General features: G+C 41.0%; 1 protein-coding gene and 1 non-coding gene across 4 annotated transcripts in view; one reads left to right on the top strand and one right to left on the bottom strand.

Moving 5' to 3' along the window:
* Positions 1–20,440, bottom strand: part of ITCH (itchy E3 ubiquitin protein ligase) — a 134,151-nt gene that overhangs the window by 101,848 nt on the left and 11,863 nt on the right. For all 3 annotated transcript variants that reach the window (XM_064382330.1, XM_012455158.3, XM_064382331.1), the window contains one exon: positions 4,842–4,932. In XM_064382330.1, the coding sequence (XP_064238400.1) occupies positions 4,842–4,911 (70 nt within the window). In that variant the 5' untranslated portion in view covers positions 4,912–4,932. The remainder of the gene's footprint in view (positions 1–4,841; positions 4,933–20,440) is intronic.
* On the top strand, positions 17,441–17,544 carry LOC135277085 (U6 spliceosomal RNA). Its single transcript, XR_010344688.1, has one exon. It is a non-coding gene; the product is annotated as a U6 spliceosomal RNA (small nuclear RNA).

Genomic DNA, 20,440 nt, shown 5'->3' with positions numbered 1-20,440 from the left:
AAAAAGAATAGACCAGGCACGGTGGCTCATGCCTGTAATCCCAGCACTTTGGGAGGCCAAGGTGGGTGAATCGCCTGAGATCAGGAGTTCAAGACCAGCCTGACCAACATGGTAAAACCCTGTCTCCACTAAAAATACAAAAATTAGTCAGGTGTGGTGGCGGGTGCCTGTAATCCCAGCTATTTGGAAGGCTGATGCAGGAGAATCGCTTGAACCTGGGAAGCAGAGGTTGCACTGGGCCAAGATCATGCCATTGCACTCTGGGTAACAAAAGCAAAACTCCGTTTCAAAAAAAAAAAAAATTTAGACCCAAGATTTAAAAAATCTGAGATGGGGCTGGGTGAGGTGGCTCACACCTGTAATACCAGCAACTCTGGGAGGCTGAGGTGGGTGGATCACCTGAGACCAGGAGTTTGAGACCAGACTGGGCAAAATGACAAATCCCCATCTCTATAAAAAACACAAAAATTAGCCATGTGTGATGGCGCACACCTGTAGATCCAGCCACTCAGGGGTATGAGGAGGAAGGATCACTTGAGCTCGGGAGATCAAGGTTGCAGTTAGCCATGATCATACTACTGCACTCCAGCCTGGGTGACAGGGTAACACCCTATCTCAAAGAAAGAAAAAAATCTGAAATGGCTATGGATTATGACTTCTTGAGGTACAATCAGCATTTATCATCATAGTAAAAAAAAAATTAATAATGATGATAGCAAATAAGATAGTTTATGCAAAGGAAAAAACTATTAATCATTATCTCTGAGAATAATTTACTATTTTTTTAAATCAGAAAAAATAAAATGTATATTACTTAAGTAATCTGAAAAAGTACAGACTCTTTTAAAAGACTGTTCTAATCAAAGCTTTCAACTTTAAGCTGCCAAAAGGAAGTCATAAGATTTCTGGTCTGATATAAGACAGCTACCCAAGCTAGCTTGAGGATGGGGGGTGAGAAAAAAAATGGAATCTGGCCTTAACTAAGAAATAGTATTATCTTTCTTTAAGAATCAGATACTGCTAAGGAAAGAGACCAGAGTTAGTGAAGGAAATCCCAAAAGAAAATTCTGCGATGTGATTACCTTAAGATAGTATTACTTTTACATTCAACCGCCTTTAGGTTTTGAGGAAGATAATAAAAATAAGATATCATCTGTGACCTAACATATTCATAATCCAGAAGAAGCTATAAGCCAGGCATAGCTGAAACTAAAATACAGAGGATGACAATTGTTCTAAAACAATAAATGGCATTAAATTAAAGGGAGAGAGACTGAGGTTTTCACTGTGTGTTAGGAATACACGCATGTCTGAGGAAAATCCAGTGACCCATTCTGGTTAGTAGAAATGATTCACATATAAAGACCTACAAAGAGATCATATGGAGACAGACTGTGAAGGGTCTTAGCTCACACTAAAGCAATTGTATACCATAGTCTAAGAGAAGCACTTAAGGTTTTTGAACAGGAATGAAACATATCAGGTGGAATATTAAGAACATTAATCTGGAAGCAATACATGAAATGCTTAGAGAAAAAAATAAAGACAAGATATTAATTAACAACAGCAACCAGCCGGGCACAGTGGGTCACACCTGTAATCCCAGCACTTTGGGAGGGCAAGACGGGCAGATCACGAGGTCAGGAGATCGAGATTAACCTGGCTAACATGGTGAAACCCCATTTCTATGAAAAATACAAAAAATTAGCCAGGCGTGGTGGTGGGACCTGTAATCCCAGCTACTCAGGAGGCAAAGGCAAGAGAACTGCTTGAACCCAGGAGGTGGAGGTTGCAGTGAGCCAAGATCTCACAACTGCACTCTAGCCTGGGCAACAAAGTGAGAGTCCAACTCAAAAAATAAATAAATAAATAAAAAGGCCAGGCGCAGTGGCTCCTAGCACTTTGGGAGGCCAAGGTACGCGGATCACCTAAGGTCCGGAGATCGAGACCAGCCTGGCCAACATGGTGAAACCTCGTCTCTTAAAAAAAAAGAGCAACCAAAGCAATATCATTAGCCATCAGAAGAGTACAAGCCAAAACCACAATGAGATGCTGGGCAGGGTGATGCATGGCTGTAGTCCCAGCTACTCAGAAGGCTGAGGTGGCAGGATCACTTCAGCCCAGGAATTAAAGATTGCAGTGAGACATGACCGCACCACTACATTCCAGCCTAGGTGACAGAACAGGCTGTCACCTGCTTTGTCTCAAAAAAAAAAAAAAGAAAGAAAAAAGCAAAATTAAATAGATAAATAAAACACACACAGAGAATGAGATACTACTTCACACCCACTAGAATCATAAAAAAGATAACAAGCACTGGCAAGAATGTAGAGAAATTGGAATCCTCACATATTGCTGATGGGAATGCATAACAGGGCACCTGCTTTGAAAAATACTTTGGGCCTGCGCAGTGGCTCACACCTGTAATCCCAATACTTCGGGAGGCTGAGGTGGGCGGTTTGCTCAAGGTCTTGAACTCCTGTTCAAGACCATGGCCAACATGGTAAAACCACATCTCTACTAAAAGTATAAAAATTAGCAGGGCATGGTTGTGCATGCCTGTAGTTCCAGCTACTCAGGAGAATGTATGTTTTCAGTTTTCCTAGGTATATGCCTAGGAATGAAATTCCTAGGTCATATGGAATCCATGTTTATTAGCATTTTGAAGAATTCCAAATTATTATTATTTTTGAGACGGAGTCTCACTCTGTCACCCAGGCTGGAGTACAATGGTGCGATCGTGGCTGACTGCAACCTCTGCCTTCCACGTTCAAGCAATTCTCCTGTCTCAGCCTCCTAAGCTTCTGGGACTACAGGCGCCCGCCACCACACCCAGCTAACTTTTGTATTTTTAGTAGAGACAGTGTTTCACCATGTTGGTCAGGCTGGTCCTGAACTCCTGATCTCATGATCCACCCGCCTCAGCCTCCCAAAGTGCTGGGATTATAGCCGTGAGCCACTGCACCTGGCCCTGAAGAATGGATTTTTAAAATGTGGCATAATCACACAATAAAATATTATTTAGAAAAAAAAAAAGGAAATAAGTAATGATACATGCTACAACATGGATGAACATGGATGAACTTGAAAACAGTCTGCTCAAAGAAGACACAAAAGGCCACACATTGTACAATTTCACTTACATGCAAGATCCAGAATAGTCAAATCTAGAGATAGAAAGATCAGGAGTTGCCTGGGTTTGTGGGTGGATGGGTTAAATGGAGAGTAACTGCTAATGAGTACAGGGCTTCTTTCTGGATACATGAAAAGATTTTAAAATTGATTGTGGTGATGGCTGCACAACTCTGTGAATGTACTTTTGGGGCTCAAAAACTGATATCCCAAAATATGATGCTTTGACTTGTTGAAATAAAGGAGTCTCTCAAGGTCTCTCTGACCCCTGTAGCCCCCCCCCGCCAATCTTCTTTCTTTCAAAGTACAGCATAAAGTTGGTTTTCTGAAGTTCTCTTATAAGTCCAGATCCACCAAAGAAGAAAATAATTACAATTACCTTTGGTCCCTTCCCTGAGTTTTCAATAACTGAAATTACATAGCAGGAATATAAAGACTGAGTGCAATGGCACAATTTCGGCTCACTGCAACCTCTGCCTCCTGGGTTCAAATGATTCTCCTGTTTCAGCTTCCTAAGTAGCTAAGATTACAGGTGTCTGCCATCATGGCTAGTTAATTTTTATATTTTCACTAGAGATGGGGTTTCACCATGTTGGCCAGACTGGTCTTGAACTCTTGACCTCAGGTATCTGCCCACCTTGACATCCTAAATTGCTGGGATTACAGGCATGAGCCACCCCGCTCAGCTGACTAAAATCTTAACAGACCTGGACCTGAACACACTTTTGTCATAAACCACTATCTAGTCTATGGGCCCAACAGACTTTGTCCCAGGCCATCGTACATACTTTGAGCCCTCTGAATTCCCCTAAAAATCATTTACCATCCCTCTAAAATCATCCACATTTCCACACTTCCTTTTCCCCTATGAAGAAGAGTATATAATCATTTGTACCCCACTGTGTGATGGAGTAATCATTCTGTGATCCACCCCACCCCTACCCATGCATGCTAACAATATGTCAGGACCTAGTGGGAGGATCACTTAAGCCCAGGAGTTCAAAATCAGTCTGGACAACACAGTGAGACCCCATCTCTACAAAACACTAAAAAATTTGCTGGGCATGGTGGTGCACCCCTATAGTCCCAGAAGCAGGAGGTTTCATGATCATGCACTGTTATAAATAATAAATAAATAAATAGGTAAAACCTCTAGGGGATATGAATTATATCTCAACAAAGCATTAACACAATACAAAACAAACAAAAATAGCAATTACCCAGGTGCCCAGGTTTAAGGGGAAAAAAAACTGTAAAATATCCAAGAATATTCTACAATAAAAATTATATATCTATACATCTTTATTCATTCAGCAAATATTAATTGAGCACCTGACATGTAACAACCATTAAATATTTTGTTCTTTTATGAATTTTGTTTTTTGAGACAGTCTCACTGTATCACCCAGGCTGGGGTGCAGTGGTGCAATCTCGGCTCACTGCAACCTCCACCTCCCAGGGTCAAATGATTCTCACGCCTCAGCCTCCCAAGTATCTGGGATAACAGGCATGCACCAGTCCACCTAATTTTGTTTTTTGCCATGTTGGCCTGACTGATCTCAAACTCCTGGCCTCAAGTGACCCGCCCACCTCAGCCTCCCAAAGTGCTGGGATTACAGGCGGGAGCCACCATGCCCGGCCCTCTTAGGATTATTTTTTAATCACAGGGGGTAAAACAAAGTAAAGTGGCCTATGTTTCTAAAACTTACCAGTGATCTGAAGTTGTGATTTCATGGTGAGGCTACCCATTGAACCAGGTTGTGATCCACTGTCAGACATACCACCAATAGGTTGGAAAACCTGAACATGGCAAAGAAGGCAGTGTAAACATCAAAAATTCCCATTAAAAACATATGTAAATAGTGGTAACCTGGCTATTTCCTACTGAAGACCATGTAACAACCAAAGGTCTTTACATTGCTAAACACAATTTTCAATTCTAGTCTTTATCCTACCTAATTTATTGGCAAAATCTGACATGGCTGTTCATCCCCTTCGTGTTTTACTTTCTTCCCTTCAGTTCCCAAGATACATTATTCAGGTTTGTGTCCTACCACATGGATTGCTCCTTCTCAGTATGCTCTGAAGATTCCTTTTCTTTTCTCCAATTATCTTAATGTTGACATATCCTAGAGCTTAGTTCTTGATTCCCTCTTCTATCTACATTCATTCCCTTGAGGATATTATCCAGTCCCAAGTAGGTAGGACTACAGGCGTGTGCCACCATGCTCACCTAAATTTTGGGATCTCACTATATTGCCTAAGCTGGTTTCAAATTCCTGGGTTAAAGGTGGTAACCTTGGCTTCCCAAAGTGCTGAATTACAGGAATGAGCCACCGTACCACACCTAGCCAAGTTACCCATTTAGAAGTCAATGTTTGATAGTACTATAGGGGCCAAGAGAAGACTTCCCCTTTGCCCAGTGAAGGTTCACTGAAAATCATCTGACAAAAGGAAGGCAGATAAATTGGAGAAAAGGCATGCATAACTATTAGCATGCATGTGTTGAGGTGGGGTGGATCACAAAATGATCACTCCATCATGCAATAGGGTACAGATGATTATAACCTGGAGGATTATAACCTGGAGCATCTATATAACATGTCCCAACCAACTTTATTTACTTATTTATTTTTTGAGACAGGGTCTCACTCTGTCACCCAGGCTAGGGTGTTATGGAGCACTTCCTGGGCTGGGGGGTCCTCCTGCTTCAGCCACCTGAGTAGCTGGGACCACAGGTGCACACCACCACTCCAGGCCCAGGAGGTAAAGTCCACAGTGAGCTGTGATCACGCCACTGTAATCCAGCCTGGGCAACAGAGAGAGATCCTATCTCAAAAAAGAAAAAATAAGATACAATTAAAAAAAAATCAAACTAAATATACTTGGCACTTACTGTTTGCCAGGTACTATGTAAGAAGAAGTACACAAATTCATAAGGCAAACAAAATGCCTTGAAATTGTAAACGTTGTCTTGAGTGTTTTTATGCAAATGTAAGTCTCTTTTTAAAATTTTAAATATTAAAACAATTCCTATGGCTTCTCAATTCTGCCCAAATGAAATTCAACAATTAATTCCTACTGAGATGAACCCTATAAAATCCAACCTACTTCATTCTGTGCTTACATGCAAAAACGCTCAAACCTAAAATTTGGTCTCAACCATAGGGACTAGCTCATTTTCTTGGCATGATACATATATTTTTTCCTTTACCTTGTTTATTTAAATTGCACTATTTCAGATGTTTTATAACCTACAATCTGCTAAAAGGACCCTTTTATTTTAAATATAGTATACATCATAAAGTCATTAGTAGTCACCCAGAATATATTAAAAAAAGAAATGAGATGTAACATAAAAGCTTTAACACCACATTGCACAAGATATTATTCTGACTCAAATGGCTTGTTACATGAAGGGTCTTCAAAGACATCATTATTACATTATGTACAATTATTACTTCCTCTTCAATATCCAAAAGCCTGCTTGCCATAGAACGACAATATCAAGAAAAGTAAATTAGGAGGCAGTGAGAAAAGTCCAATATCTGGGTGTTCAATATCTGGGTGCTGATTTTCTGCTTGAAAAAGGTACTCATCTCCATCAACAGATGTTCATCGCTACTAACAATTTGTTGGAAGAAAATGCCCTTTCTAACGGTACAGTATAAATTACTCTAAATATAAATTAACCATAATTACAAAGTTGCAAAAAATTTTAAATCTCTATAAAAATTAAGTATATTTTAAAAACTAAAATTAACTTCATATAGAAAAGATTAATGAAAGCATAAACTGCAAACATTTTTAAGAACAATGACTTTCCACATAATTACTGAGAATCATTATGGTAGAATTGTGAGGTGCTCTGCCAAAAACATGCTAGTAATTTCAATAATTTATATACATATACATACTAATTTTACATAACTAAAATTCATCATTTTAAATTCCTGAAAAGAATAAAAATCACTATTTGTATGATATCAAAAAAATTAGAAACAACCTGCATTATCAATTGGCATATTCATATATTAATTAAATCACATATTCCTATCACAGAACCGATTACTACGCAGCTATCAAAATAAGCAACTTATTAATGGCTGAAATTGAGAGCTCCCAAGAACAGCCTTAAAGTTGCAGAATACGTACAGTACATTATTTTTGCAAAAACACTAGATATTGCTATGGGTACAAATACTTGTAAATAAATGCAGAAAAAGTATACATTCCATTGTGGAGAAGGGCATCTGTGTACTCAACTAGGTGGTCATAGGTAACTGTAGTTTTGTATGTATTATTTGAAGTTCTAAAAATAAAACATATCATTGTTGACTTGTACAATTTTTAAAACAGCATAAAACAGAGTAGAAAGAATAGATAATCTACACTTCAAGTCCCATCCTCTCCCCTGAGCGCCAGACTCTTAGGTCTGACTATATTATATATAACTACATACATGATTAAAATGATTAAATCTAGGCCGGGCATGGTGGCTCATGCCTGTAATCCCAGCACTTTGGGAAACTGAGGCAGGAGAATCACTTGAGCCAGGGAGGCGGAGGTTGCAGTGAGCCCCAAGATTGCACCATTGCATTCCAGCCCAGGCGACAGTGTGAGACTCCGTCTCAAAAAAATAATAATAAAATAAATTTTAAAAACTGAATTAAAAAAAAAATACAGGCCGGGTGCGGTGGCTCAAGCCTGTAATCCCAGCACTTTGGGAGGCCGAGACGGGTGGATCACGAGGTCAAGAGATCGAGACCGTCCTGGTCAACATGGTGAAACCCCGTCTCTACTAATACAAAAAATTAGCTGGGCATGGTGGCGCGTGCCTGTAATCCCAGCTACTCAGGAGGCTGAGGCAGGAGAATTGCCTGAACCCAGGAGGCGGAGGTTGCGGTGAGCCGTGATCGCGCCATTGCACTCCAGCCTGGGTAACGAGCGAAACTCCGCCTCAAAAAAAAAAATACAAAAATTAGCTGGGCATGGTAGTGCATGCCTGTAATCCCAGCTACTCAGCAGGCTGAGGCAGAATTGCTTGAACCTGGGAGGCAGAAGTTATAGTGAGCCGAGATCATGCCACTGCACTCCAGCCTGGACAACAGAGCGAGACTCCATCTGAAAAAAAAAAAAAGAAACAGAAACAGAAAAAAAGGCAGGGTGCGGTGGCTCACACCTGTAATCTCAGCACTTTGGGAGGCTGAGGCGGGCAGATCACCTGAGGTCAGGAGCTCAAGACCAGTCTGGCCAATGTGGTGAAACCCTGTCTCTACTAAAAATACAAAACTTAGCCAGGCACGCCTAATTGGTAGCGAAGGCCTGTAATCCCAGCTACTCGGGAGGCTGAGACAGAAGAATCGCTTGAATCTGGGAGGCAGAGGTTATACTGAGCCGATATGGTGCCACTGCACTCCAGCCTGGGGCTGCTTGCATGCTCAGGAAAAATCTGAGAAAACCCTAAATTCTTAACTCTGGCTGACAGTATCTACGCAAGCAGGAAGTGAAGGCTAAGACAATTTTAAACTGCCCAGCTAAGCATGGAAGTCGTCCAACAGAGAGCCAAATCTGCAAACACTGGGAGGCGTTTTGAGAGGAGGCGAGGTTCTAGGAGTTAATGGAAATCACTAGCTGACCACTAAGCTAGCAGAACACAGACTTCAATGTCCACACATGACAAGGAACAGACTTTATAAAATTAATTTAGAAAAGTCCCTAAACAAGCAAACAGCAACAAGCATAATAAGCAGCAACAACCAACCAGGAAGTAAAGAATGTGATTTCAAAAGTTGCCACATTGTAACATTCAAAATGCCCAGTTTTCATACAAGGAAACTGAACAGCACATTAAAAGGATACACCACAACCAAGTGGGACTCATCCTGGGATATCAGGATGGTTAAACATATAAAAATCATTAAATGTGATATGCCACATTAACAGAATGAAAGATAAAAATCACATGATCATCTCGATAGATGTAGAGAAAGTATGTGACAAAATTTGACACCCTTTCATGACAAAAAACAAAACAAAAAGCACTCTCAGCTGAGTGTAGTGGCTCACGCCTGTAATCCCAGCACTTTGGGAGGCTGAGGTGGGTGGATCATTTGAGGTCAGGTGTTTGAGACCAGCTGGCCAATATTGTGAACCCAGTTTCCACTAAAAATACAAAAATTTACTGGGCGTGATGGCATGTGCCTGTAATCCCAGCTACTCGGGAGGCTGAAACAGGAGAATCACTTGCACTCCTGGCTGGAATGCAGTGACATTGTATTGACTGTATTTATATTATGGTTCTCTCTTACATTTTCATTTTAAGCTCTAGGACGACAATAGTGCTCTTGTCCTTATCTCTTGTTTTCTGTTATAATGGAACTCAAGTGTGTTTTAGAGACAGAGTTTCACTCTTGTTACCCAGGCTAAAGTACAATGGTGTGATCTCAGCTCACTGCAACCTCTGCCTCCCGGGTTCAAATGACTCTCCTGCCTCAGCCTGCCAAGGTAGCTGGGATTACAGGTGCCTGCCACCATGCCCGGCTAATTTTTGTATTTTCAGCAGAGATGGGGTTTCACCATGATGGCCTACCTGGTCTTGAACTGCTGACCTCAGGTGATCCACCTGCCTTCGCCTCCCCAAATGCTGGGATTACAGGTGTAATCCCAAAGTGCTGGGATTACAGGCGTGAGACACTGCGGCCCAGCCAAAAGTGAAACTATGCACTGTGTTTTCACTTGCTGCTTTTGTGTTATCTTTATAGATCTAAGAACAAAAAAAATTCTTTGTAACTTCACATTCATAACTAGAGACTCTTTTGAATAGGTTATTAGTGCTTGAATAGGTTATTAGTGCTCTCATTTGGCAAAGAAATGTTAGACAGTGGTGAGTGTTTTGGATTGTAATACATACTTTTAAGCCTTTGCATGTCTCAGTAAGAAAGATGTCCTAAATTCAAGTCCTTTTGAGGAGTTAGAGAAAACTTCACCCTGGGTATCGTCACTTTTTTGTGTTTGTTTATTGATTGGACAGATATGTAAGAGCAAAATCCTGTCTCTATAAAAAATAATAATAATAAATTAGCTGGATGTGGTGGCATGCACCTGTGGTCCCAAATAACTGGGAGGCTGAGGCACAAAGATTGCCAGAGACCAGCAGGTAGAGGGTGCAGTAAGCTGTGATCAGGCCCCTGCAATCGATCTTGGGTGACAGAGCAAGACCTTGTCAAGAAAGAAAGAGAAAGAGAGGAAGAAAGGGAAAAGAAAGAAAAAGAAAAGAAAGCAAGATTTAAAAACAAGCAAGCAAACAAACAGCCTTCAGAAGACCAGCCTGGGCAACACAGTGAGACCCTCATCTCTACAAAAAATTTAAAAATCAGCCAGATGCAGTGATGCATGCCTATAGTCCCAGCTATGTGGAAAGTCGAAGTAGAAGGATTGCTTGAACTCAAGAAGTTGAGGCTGTAGTGAACCATGACTGTATTCCAGCCTGGACAACACAGTGAGACCTTGTCTCAAAACAAGAAAAAAAAAAAAGCCTTCACAATCAAATACAGTGGTATGCAATCTATAGCTTTACTTAACACTGTAAACCATTGTGACTGGAACCAACGAACATATAGTCTGAATCTAAATCATGGCTGGGCACTGTGGCTCATGCCTGTAATCCTAGCACGTTGGGAGGCCAAGGTAGGCATATCATTTGAGGTCAGGAGTTCGAGACCAGCCTGGCCAACATGGTGAAACCCCATCTCTACTAAAAATAAAAATAAAAAACACAGCCAGGTGTGGTGGCAGGTGCCTGTAATCCCAGCTACTCAGGAGGCTGAGGCAAGAGAGTAACTTGAACTCAGGAGGGAGAGGTTACGGTGAGCTCAGATCATGCCACTACACTACAGCGTGGGTAACAGAATAAGACTCCATCTCAAAAAAATATATCTATCTATCTAATAACAATATTTTAAAACTCTATTACCTATTAGTCTGTCAGTTACAAAGAAACTTAACGTCTTTTTTTTTTTTTTTGAGACAGGGTCTCGTTCTGTTGCCTATGCTGGAGTATTGTAAGTAATGTTCTCTTGCAAAAAATGCCTGTGTGAAATTATACATCTAATTATATGTAATGTTGAATTTCCTGGCTGTAAGGAATCCTTGTTTCTGCCTAGAGGCAGTGGCTCACACCTGTAATCCCAGCATTTTGCAAGGCCAAGGCAAGTGAATCACCTAAGGTCAGTAGTTTGAGACCAGCCTGACCAACATAGTGATACCCCATCACTACTTTAAAAGAAAAAAAACAAAAACAAAAACAAGGCAAGGCACGATGGTTCATGCCTGTAATCCCAGCACTTTGGGAGGCTGAGGCAAGTGGATCACGAAATCAGGAGTTCGAGACCAGCCTAGCCAACACGGTGACACCTGTCTCTACTAAAAATACAAAAATTAGCCGGCTCACCATCTGGGCTGAAGCAATCCTCCTGCCTCAGCCTCCTGGGTAATTAAGACTAACAGGCACATGCCACAGGCCCACCTAATTTTTTGCAGGGAGACAGAGACAGGGTCTCACTATGTTGCCCAGGCTTATCTCAAACTCCTAGGCTCAAGTAAGTGATCCTCCTGCCTTGGCCTCCCAAAGTGCTGGGATTACAAGGAAAAGCCACTGTACCTAGCTGAGTCAATTCTTAGCACTGTATAAATCTTTTTTTTTGAGGTGGAGTCACACTCTGTCACCCAGGCTGGAATGCAGTTGCATAATCTCCGCTCACTGCAACCTCCACTTCCTGGGTTCAAGCTATTCTCCTGCCTCAGCCTCCCTAGTAGCTGGGATTACACGCATGCACCACAACACCTGGCTAATTTTTTTTGTATCTTTAGTAGAGATGTGGTTTTGCCATGTTGGCCAGGCTGGGCTGGTCTTGAACACCTGACCTCAGATGATCTGCCTGCCTCGGCCTCCCAAAGTGCTGGATTACAGGCATAAGCCACCACGCCCAGCCTATAACTCATTCATTTTGAGTAATGTTTACTACTACACTAGAAGAATGTGACAGACAGAATGCCCAAGGTAAGAAGAAGGTGCTAAAACACTGCCAGAGGTAAAATTAACCTTAACATCTTTCTGAAAAGGCAGTGGAAAGAAAAATGTGGAAAGGGATAGACATACTTCAGAAGATTATTTCAGTAATATCTTGTCTCATACGCAACAAATATTTATAGCCTTATTCTAAACATGTATCCTATTTACAGAGAAATTTATTTAACAGTCAGGATATTATGAAATTTGCTTGGTTTATTTTCAGAAATAACATATCCAACATAACCATTTTTATAGGCCACATCTATGTGATTTAGAAAACCTTTAAGTAATTTAATATAACCCTATATTTTCTTTTTTTCGTTTTTGTTTTGTTTTGTTTCTGAGATGGAATCTTGCTCTGTCACCAGGCTGAAGTGCACTGGCGCAATCTCGGCTCACTGCAATCTCTACCTCCAGGGTTCAAGCAATTACCCTGCCTCAGCCTCCTGAACAGCTGGAACTAGAGGCACACACCACCATGCCTAATTTTTTGTATTTTAGTAGAGATGGGGTTTCACCATGTTGGCAGGATGGTCTCCACCTCCTGACCTCATGATTCACCTGCCTCAGCCTCCCAAAGTGCTGGGATTACAGGCATGAGCCACAGTGCCCCGCCTGCCCTATATGTTCTTAGAAGAATCCACCAAAATGACATTTCAGAAGACAGACACAGAAAACCAGTAAAGAGAAAAACTGCGTGTGGCAGGAAGTCCAGAGTTCTAAGAGCTAAAGTACATAGTGGTATTCAGAGATCTAAAACCTATATGAAGTCAAACTCTCAAACAGTCTTACCATAAAATACATAAAAATACACAAGCATGTGTGGTAAACTAGAAATACATACTGAATAGTATGTCTCCCTTGGACAGGGCCACTTTGCCACGTTCCCAAACCATTACTGAAGTGAAAAACTAGATCCCATTATCTAGGGGCACAGCAGCACAGACTAGCTAGAAGGAACACAGGAACATTTTTTTTTTTTTTAATAGTGACAAGGTTTCATCATGTTGGTCAGGCTGGTCTCGAATTCCTGACCTTGTGATCTGCCTGCCTTGGCCTCCCAAAGTGCTGGGATTACAGGCATGAACCACCGTGCCCGGCCACAGGAACATTTTTTAGATCCCATTCTCCACTAATAATCACAAAGGAGCTTAGCTGGTTATGGTGGCAGGCGCCTGTAATCCTAGCTACTTGGAGGCTGAGAATTGCTTGAACCTGGGAGACAGACTGCCATGAGCCAAGATCGCACCACTGCACTACGGCCTGGATGATGGAAAAAGACTCTGTCTCAAAAAAAAAAAAAAAAAAAAAACCCACAAAGGAGCTGACCTTGGTGGATGGGCTAACTGAAGGTATTGGCAGAAGGAATAAAAGTTATTTAGGTTGAAGCAGATATCTAATATGATAGGTTGGAGCAGATATATATCTAATAACAATATTTGATATATAATACCCATTTCCATAATTTAATTTCTCAACTAAGCAAGTGGGAATGAACACAAAACCCCTCATGACAGGGAAAGAGGTTGCTTCCTACTGTACTAGAGAAAATTGACTTAACAAAGAGGTAGAATATTAACCATTCTCTCCTACATAATAGTGACACTTTGGTTCTAAACATCACACAATGATCTCAGAACACTAAAAGCTCCTTTCCCATTTTCCAATCAAATATATCAGCATGGATTCTAAAGCATATGCAAAAAAGGACAACTATCTTATTCAAAGAGAAAAAGAGGAAGCTACAACTTTCAAGGTTGAACAGTATGAACACAGAGTTTAAGGAAATTGGCACCAGAATCTAACTTTTAGCATTCATTTACTGGTATGAACTCTGTACCTAATAGAAGGTAATTTCTTCCCCTTTCTGACAAACATTTCAAAATTAACTATTACAAGTTGTTTCTAGCTTTGATTGACTACTGCTAGGCTTTAAAGCATTTGACATGCCACAATAAATATAAATATTATCATACTACTGTAAGTATTATTCTCTTGCAAAAAATGCCTGTGTGAAATTATACACCTAATTATATATAATGTTGAATTTCTTGGCTCTAAGGAATCCTTGTTTCTAAGGAATCCTCAATCCTGTTGAGGCAGTGGCTCGTGCCTGTAATCCCAGCACTTTGCAAGGCTGAAGCAAGTCAATCACCTAAGGTCAGGAGTTTGAGACCAGCCTAGCCAACATAGTGACACCCCATCTCTACTTAAAAAAAAAAAAAAAAAAAAAACAAGGCCGGGCACGATGGTTCATGCCTGTAATCCCAGTACTTTGGGAGGTCGAGGCAAGCAGATCACGAGATAAGGAGTTTGAGACCAGCCTGGAAAACATGGTGACACCTCTGTCTCTACTAAAAATACAGAAATTAGCCAGGTGCTGTGTTATGCACCTGTAATCCCAGCTACTGGGAAGGCTGAGGCAACAGAATCACTTGAACCTGGGAGGTGGAGGTTGCAGTGAGACTGGGCAACAAGACCTAAACGCTGTCTCGAAAAAAAAATTCTTGTTTCTGACCATCTCATAACATCCATACATTCTCAAAATATAATCCATCATGCCTCATCCTTCCAGCAAACCTTTCTCAGATCATTTCTAAACATTATCTAAGAATTACAGGAAAAGAAAAAAAAAAAAGAAAGAAAGATTTACAGGCAGCCGGGCACACTGGCTCATGCCTGTAATCCCAGCACTTTGGGAGGCTGAGGTGGGTGGATCATGGAGATGAGGAATTCAAGACCAGCCTGGCCAACATGGTAAAACCCCATCTCTACTAAAAATACAAAAATTAGCCAGGCATGATGGCGCTCAACTGTAATCCCAGCTACTCAGGAGGCTGAGGCAAAGAAATGCTTGAACCCAGGAGGTAGAGGTTGCAGTGAGCCGAGACTATGCCACTACACTCCAGCCTGGGCGACAGAACAAAACTCCATCTCAAAAAAAAAAAAAAAAATTACAGGCCTTGGCTGGTCCAAGTGCATCGGTGTTTACAACTAACTGAGTTACAGATTTATTTGTTCCTTATCCACTCCCACTGCAGCAACCTACACAATGCTTAGGACACCAAAAAACAGATAACCCAATGTTTAAAATGTAGAAAGGACTTGATTTGACATTTATCCAAAGATAAACAAATAGCCAGTAAGTACACAAAAAGATGCTCAATATCATTATCTTTAGAGAATTATAAAATCAAGATAAGATACCATTTCATACCCATTATGACTATTACCAAAAACAAAACCAGGAAATAATAAAGGTTGGTATAAATGTGAAAAATTGGTATAAATGTGAAAAACTGAAACTGTTGTGCACTGTTGGTGAGAATGTAAAATTATATAGTCCTTGTGAAAAACACTATAGTAATTCCTCAAAAAATTAAAAATACAATTACCAGCCGGGCGCAATGGCTCATGCCTATAATCCCAGCACTCTGGGAGGCTGAGGCTGAGTGGAAGGGTAGCTTAAGCCCAAGAGTTTGAGTACAGCCTGGGCAACATGTCGAGAGGAAGACCATGTCTCTACAAAAAAAAAAAAAAAAAAAAAAAACACCAAGCATGGTGGCACATGCCTGTGGTCCAGCTACTCAGAAGGCTGAGACAGAAGGATCACCCAAGCCCAAGAGGCCAGGGTTGCAGTGAGCCATCATTGTGTCACTGTACTCCAGCCTGGGTAACAGAGCAAGACCCTGTCCCAAAAAGAACAACAACAGAATTACCATATGATGCAGCAATGCCGATTCTGGGTATTACACAAAAGAAGTGAAAGCTAGGTCACAAAGAGGTATTTAGTTTTGGTTTGATTACTTTTTTTTTTTGAGACACAGTTTCGCTCTGTTGCCCAGGCTGGAGTGCCATGGTGCAATCTCAGCTCACTGTAACATCTGCTCCCAGGTTCAAGCGATTCCTGCCTCAGTCTCCCGAGCAGCTGGTATTACAGGCGTTTACCACCACTCCCGGCTAATTTTTATATTTTTGACAGAGACAGGGGTTTCATCATGCTGGCCAGGCTGCTCTCGAACTCCTGACCCTAGGGGATCTGCCCACCTCGGCCTCCCAAAGTGCTGGCAATACAGGCATGAGCCACTGCGCCCGGCAAGTTTGTTTACTTTTGAGACAGGATTTCAGTCTATCACCCAAGCTGGAGTGTAGTGGTGTGATCTCAGCTCACTGCAACCTTCACCTCCCAGGCTGAAGCAATCTTCCCACCTCAGCCTCTTGAGTAGCCGGGACTACAGGCACACGCTACCATGTCTGGCTACTTTTTTTGTATTTTTAGTAGAGACCAGGTTTTGCCAAGTTGCCCAGGCTGATCTCAAACGCCTGGGCTCAGGTGATCCACCCACCTCGGCGTCTCACAGTGCTGAGATTACAGGTGAGAGCCACCATGCCCAGCCACAAGAGATATTTGTACACCAATGTTCACAGCAGCATTATTCACAATGACCAAAGGTAGAAATAAGCCAAATGTTCATCGACTGATGGATAAAGAAAATGCAGTATATACAAACAATGGAATATTATTCAGCCTTAAAAAGGAATAAAATTCTGACACATGGTATAAAATGAAACCTGAACACATTATGTTAAGTGAAATATGCCAGACACAAAATGATAAATATTGTATGACTCCACTTTTACAATGAGGTGCCTAGAATAGTTGAATTCACAGAGACAGAAAACAGAATAGTAGTTACCAAGGCAGGGAGGAGGTGAAATAGAAAATTATTGTTTAACAGGTACAAGTTTCAGTTTTGGATGATGAAAAAGTTCTAGAGACTGATAGTGGTAATGGTCACATAACAAGATAAATGTAATTAATGTCACTGAACTGAAAACTTAACAATATTTAAAATGGTAAATTGTATGTAATGTGTATTTTACCACAACAGAAAAATAACTAGCATAGATATTTTCCTAATATTTTTTGTCCCTTAGAGATGAAAACATCAATTTCTATAGTAAAATCAACTAGCCAGGAAGAATGAACACATTCCATTCTCCATTCCCTCACAAAAAAATGAAATAAAGGAATTAAAAAAGTATCAACCTCCAAGGGCAAAAACAAAGGGAGAGAAGAAAATAGTAGAGAGATGTAACAACTTTCTGGATAATGAAAAGCAGCAGCAGTAAGGTTCTGCACATTTCAATATATACAGAATAATATGTTTTTAATTAAGATCTGTAGTAAATAGCTTTCCTCCAAAAAACCCAATAACAAACAAAAATCTGTGTGTTTGCTTCAGCAGCATACATACTAAAAAATTAGAACAATACAGAGATTAGCATATCCTCTGAGCAAGGATAAGGTGAAAATTCACCAAGTGTTTCACATTTTTAGATAAACAAATAAATAAATAATCCGGAATTTCCTTTAGACTACTGACTTTCCACAGAAGCAAATGCAGTTAATCTCTCTCTCACATTCTTTTCCTTCCCATTTCCAAAACAGAGCTATAATTAAATGAACCACCTAAAAATCCCTTTTAATGGCAGAACAAATGAATTCCAAAAACTAGGTTAGAACACACTTCAAAAATAAAGGAAAAATCCCTTCTTCATTAAATGAGATTTAGATTTGGCTCATTTGACTCTACTGCATCTCTATGACAGAGGGAATTTTCTGTACTTTTTTTAGAGGCCCAGTTCAGTATTCTTATTCATCCACGAGAAGAACTTTGCTATATCTCAGATATTTTTTTACATCTCTCTTTTTTTCTTTTTCTTTTCTTTTTTTTTTTTTTTTTTTGAGACGGAGTTTTGCTCTGAGGCCAGGCCAGAGCACAGTGGCGCAGTCTCAGCTCACAGCAACCTCCGCCTCCCGGGTTCAAGCGATTCTTCCGCCTCAGTCTCTGGAGTAGTTGGGACTACAGGCGCGTGCCAAACACCCGGCTAATTTTTGTATTTCTTTTAGTAGAGACGGGGTTTCACCATGTTGGCCAGGATGATCTTAATCTCTTGACCTCGTGATCCACCCGCCTTGGCCTCCCAAAGTACTGGGATTACAGGGGTAAGCCACCGTGCCCGGTCTTTTTTTTTTTTTTTAAGACGGAGTCTCACTCTTGTCGCCCAGGCTGGAGTGCAATGGCTCGATCTCTGCTCACTGCAACCTCCACCTCCTGGGTTCAAGTGATTCTCCAGCCTCAGCCTCTTCTGTAGCTGGGATTACAGGCATGCCACCACCACATCGGGATATTTTATGTGTTTTGTATTTTTAGTAGAGACAGAGTTTCATCATGTTGGCTAGGCTGCTCTCCAACTCCTGACCTCAGGTGATCCACCTCCTGCCTTGGTCTCCCAAAGTGCTGGGATTACAGGTGTGAGCCACTGCGCCCAGCCTATATCTCTTTTTAACACATACCTCAGATATTCTTAATACTCAGACTATAGCTAACATACTATTCAGTTTACTTGCTAAAAAGACTATAGACTCTAAAATAATGACATTTTGTATTTGACCAAGAATAAGAAATAACTTCCCAAGTATGTAAAAAAAAGTTTCATGAGAAAGTATAAACAGAACAAAATCTAAACTTTATTTAGAAAATAACATCCTAAAAATCACTTCCTCAGGTTTTACAGAACAAATATATTCCACCTTTCTACAACATTTCTCAGTTTCTTCAAACCTTCTGAATCATAATTTTTATTTTTTTTTTTTGAGACAGGGTCTCACTCTGTTGCCTAGGCTGGAGTACTATAGTACAATCACAGGTCAATCACTGCAGCCTTGACCTCCTAGGACCAGAAAATCCTCCCACCTTAGCCTCCTGGATAACTGGGGCTATAGGCACACACCACGATGCCTAGCTAATTTTTTGTTTTTTGTAGAGACAGGGTTTCTCCATGTTGCCCAGGCTGATCTCAAACACCTGGGCTCAAGTGCTCTGTCCGCGTCGGCCTCCCAAAGTGCTGGGATTACAGGCGTGAGCTACCATGCCCAGCCGTATCAGTTACTATGTCAAGTTTCTGCAGAAAATTTCTACATCTTTCTAAGAGCAAACAACTTGTCATTGTTTCCAACCTTGGTAAATATAAATATTCCATGTATAAACTAAGGTCTAATGAAATATATCAGAGGTTAACTGACATCAGCAAAAACCCCAAACAAGAAATGTGATGAGTAGTTGAGCTACTTTGGGGTTTTTTATTTTTGAGACAGGGTCTTGCTCTGTCACCCAGGCTGGAGGACAATGGCTTGGTCTCAGCTCACTGCAACCTCCGCCTCCCAGGTTTCAGAGATTCTTGTGCCCCAGACTCCCAAGTAGCAGGGACTAAAAGAGTGTACTACCATGCCGGGCTAATTTTTTATGTTTTTAGTAGACACAGGAGTTCACCATGTTGGCCAGGCTGGTCTCAAACTCCTGGCCTCAAGTGATCCACCCGCCTCAGCCTCCCAAAGAGCTGGAATTACAAGTGTAAGTCACCATGCCTGGCCTTGTTTTTCTTTCTATTCTACTTGTGCAAACTGGGAAATCATGAAAATACGTATGTAATCCATCAAGGACAGTGCTGGGACTGAGTAAGGGATAAAGCAAGACTCACAACATGAAAAGAGAAACATAGCCTGACTTTTACAAAAGGCAATAGAGAAAAAGCTTTCAAAATTGGCCCTCTTTATCTACTGCAAGCTTTTGTTCTTATACAAGGTTCTGCCCTTTCTTTTCATTCACACTGCCACCTCCACAGCCTGGTCTCCCTGCCTCCAACCCTAGTAAATACTACAGATCTCAATTTTGCCAAATAAATCTTCATAAAATATCATTTTATCCTATCACCCAATAGGTCTCAAGGTTATCCAAAATAAGAGGCCTGACTCTTCTCAGGTTTTCAAAACTTTTGCCTATTACCAGGTCACACAAATCCTCTAAAATTAAACTCTACCACCTGAGGTCCATTCCTGCTTCTGCACCTTTGCATATTCTGAATCCTTACCTTAAATAACTTCCCTCAGTCTCTCTGCCTTAATAATTATTCTGCATACCTCTCATTCAGCACTAAACTGCTTTGAGGTATTGTTTGAACTGTTTTAATTGTTTTTTTTTTTTTTTTTTTTTTTGAGACAGGGTCTCACTCTGTTGCCCAGACTAGAGCGCAGTGACATGGTATCAGTGCAGTGACATGAGTTCACTGCAGCCTCAACATCCCAGACTTAAGGGACCCTCCCACTTCAGCTGGGACTGCAGGCCCAAACCAGCATCACACCTGGCTATTGTTTGTGGGTATTTTTTTGTA

Source organism: Aotus nancymaae, unplaced genomic scaffold (genome assembly GCF_030222135.1).
Source record: "Aotus nancymaae isolate 86718 unplaced genomic scaffold, 86718_ANA_hifiasm-v0.15.2.pri h1tg000029l, whole genome shotgun sequence".
NCBI lineage: Eukaryota > Metazoa > Chordata > Mammalia > Primates > Aotidae > Aotus > Aotus nancymaae.
This window is presented reverse-complemented; position numbering and strand designations above follow the sequence as displayed.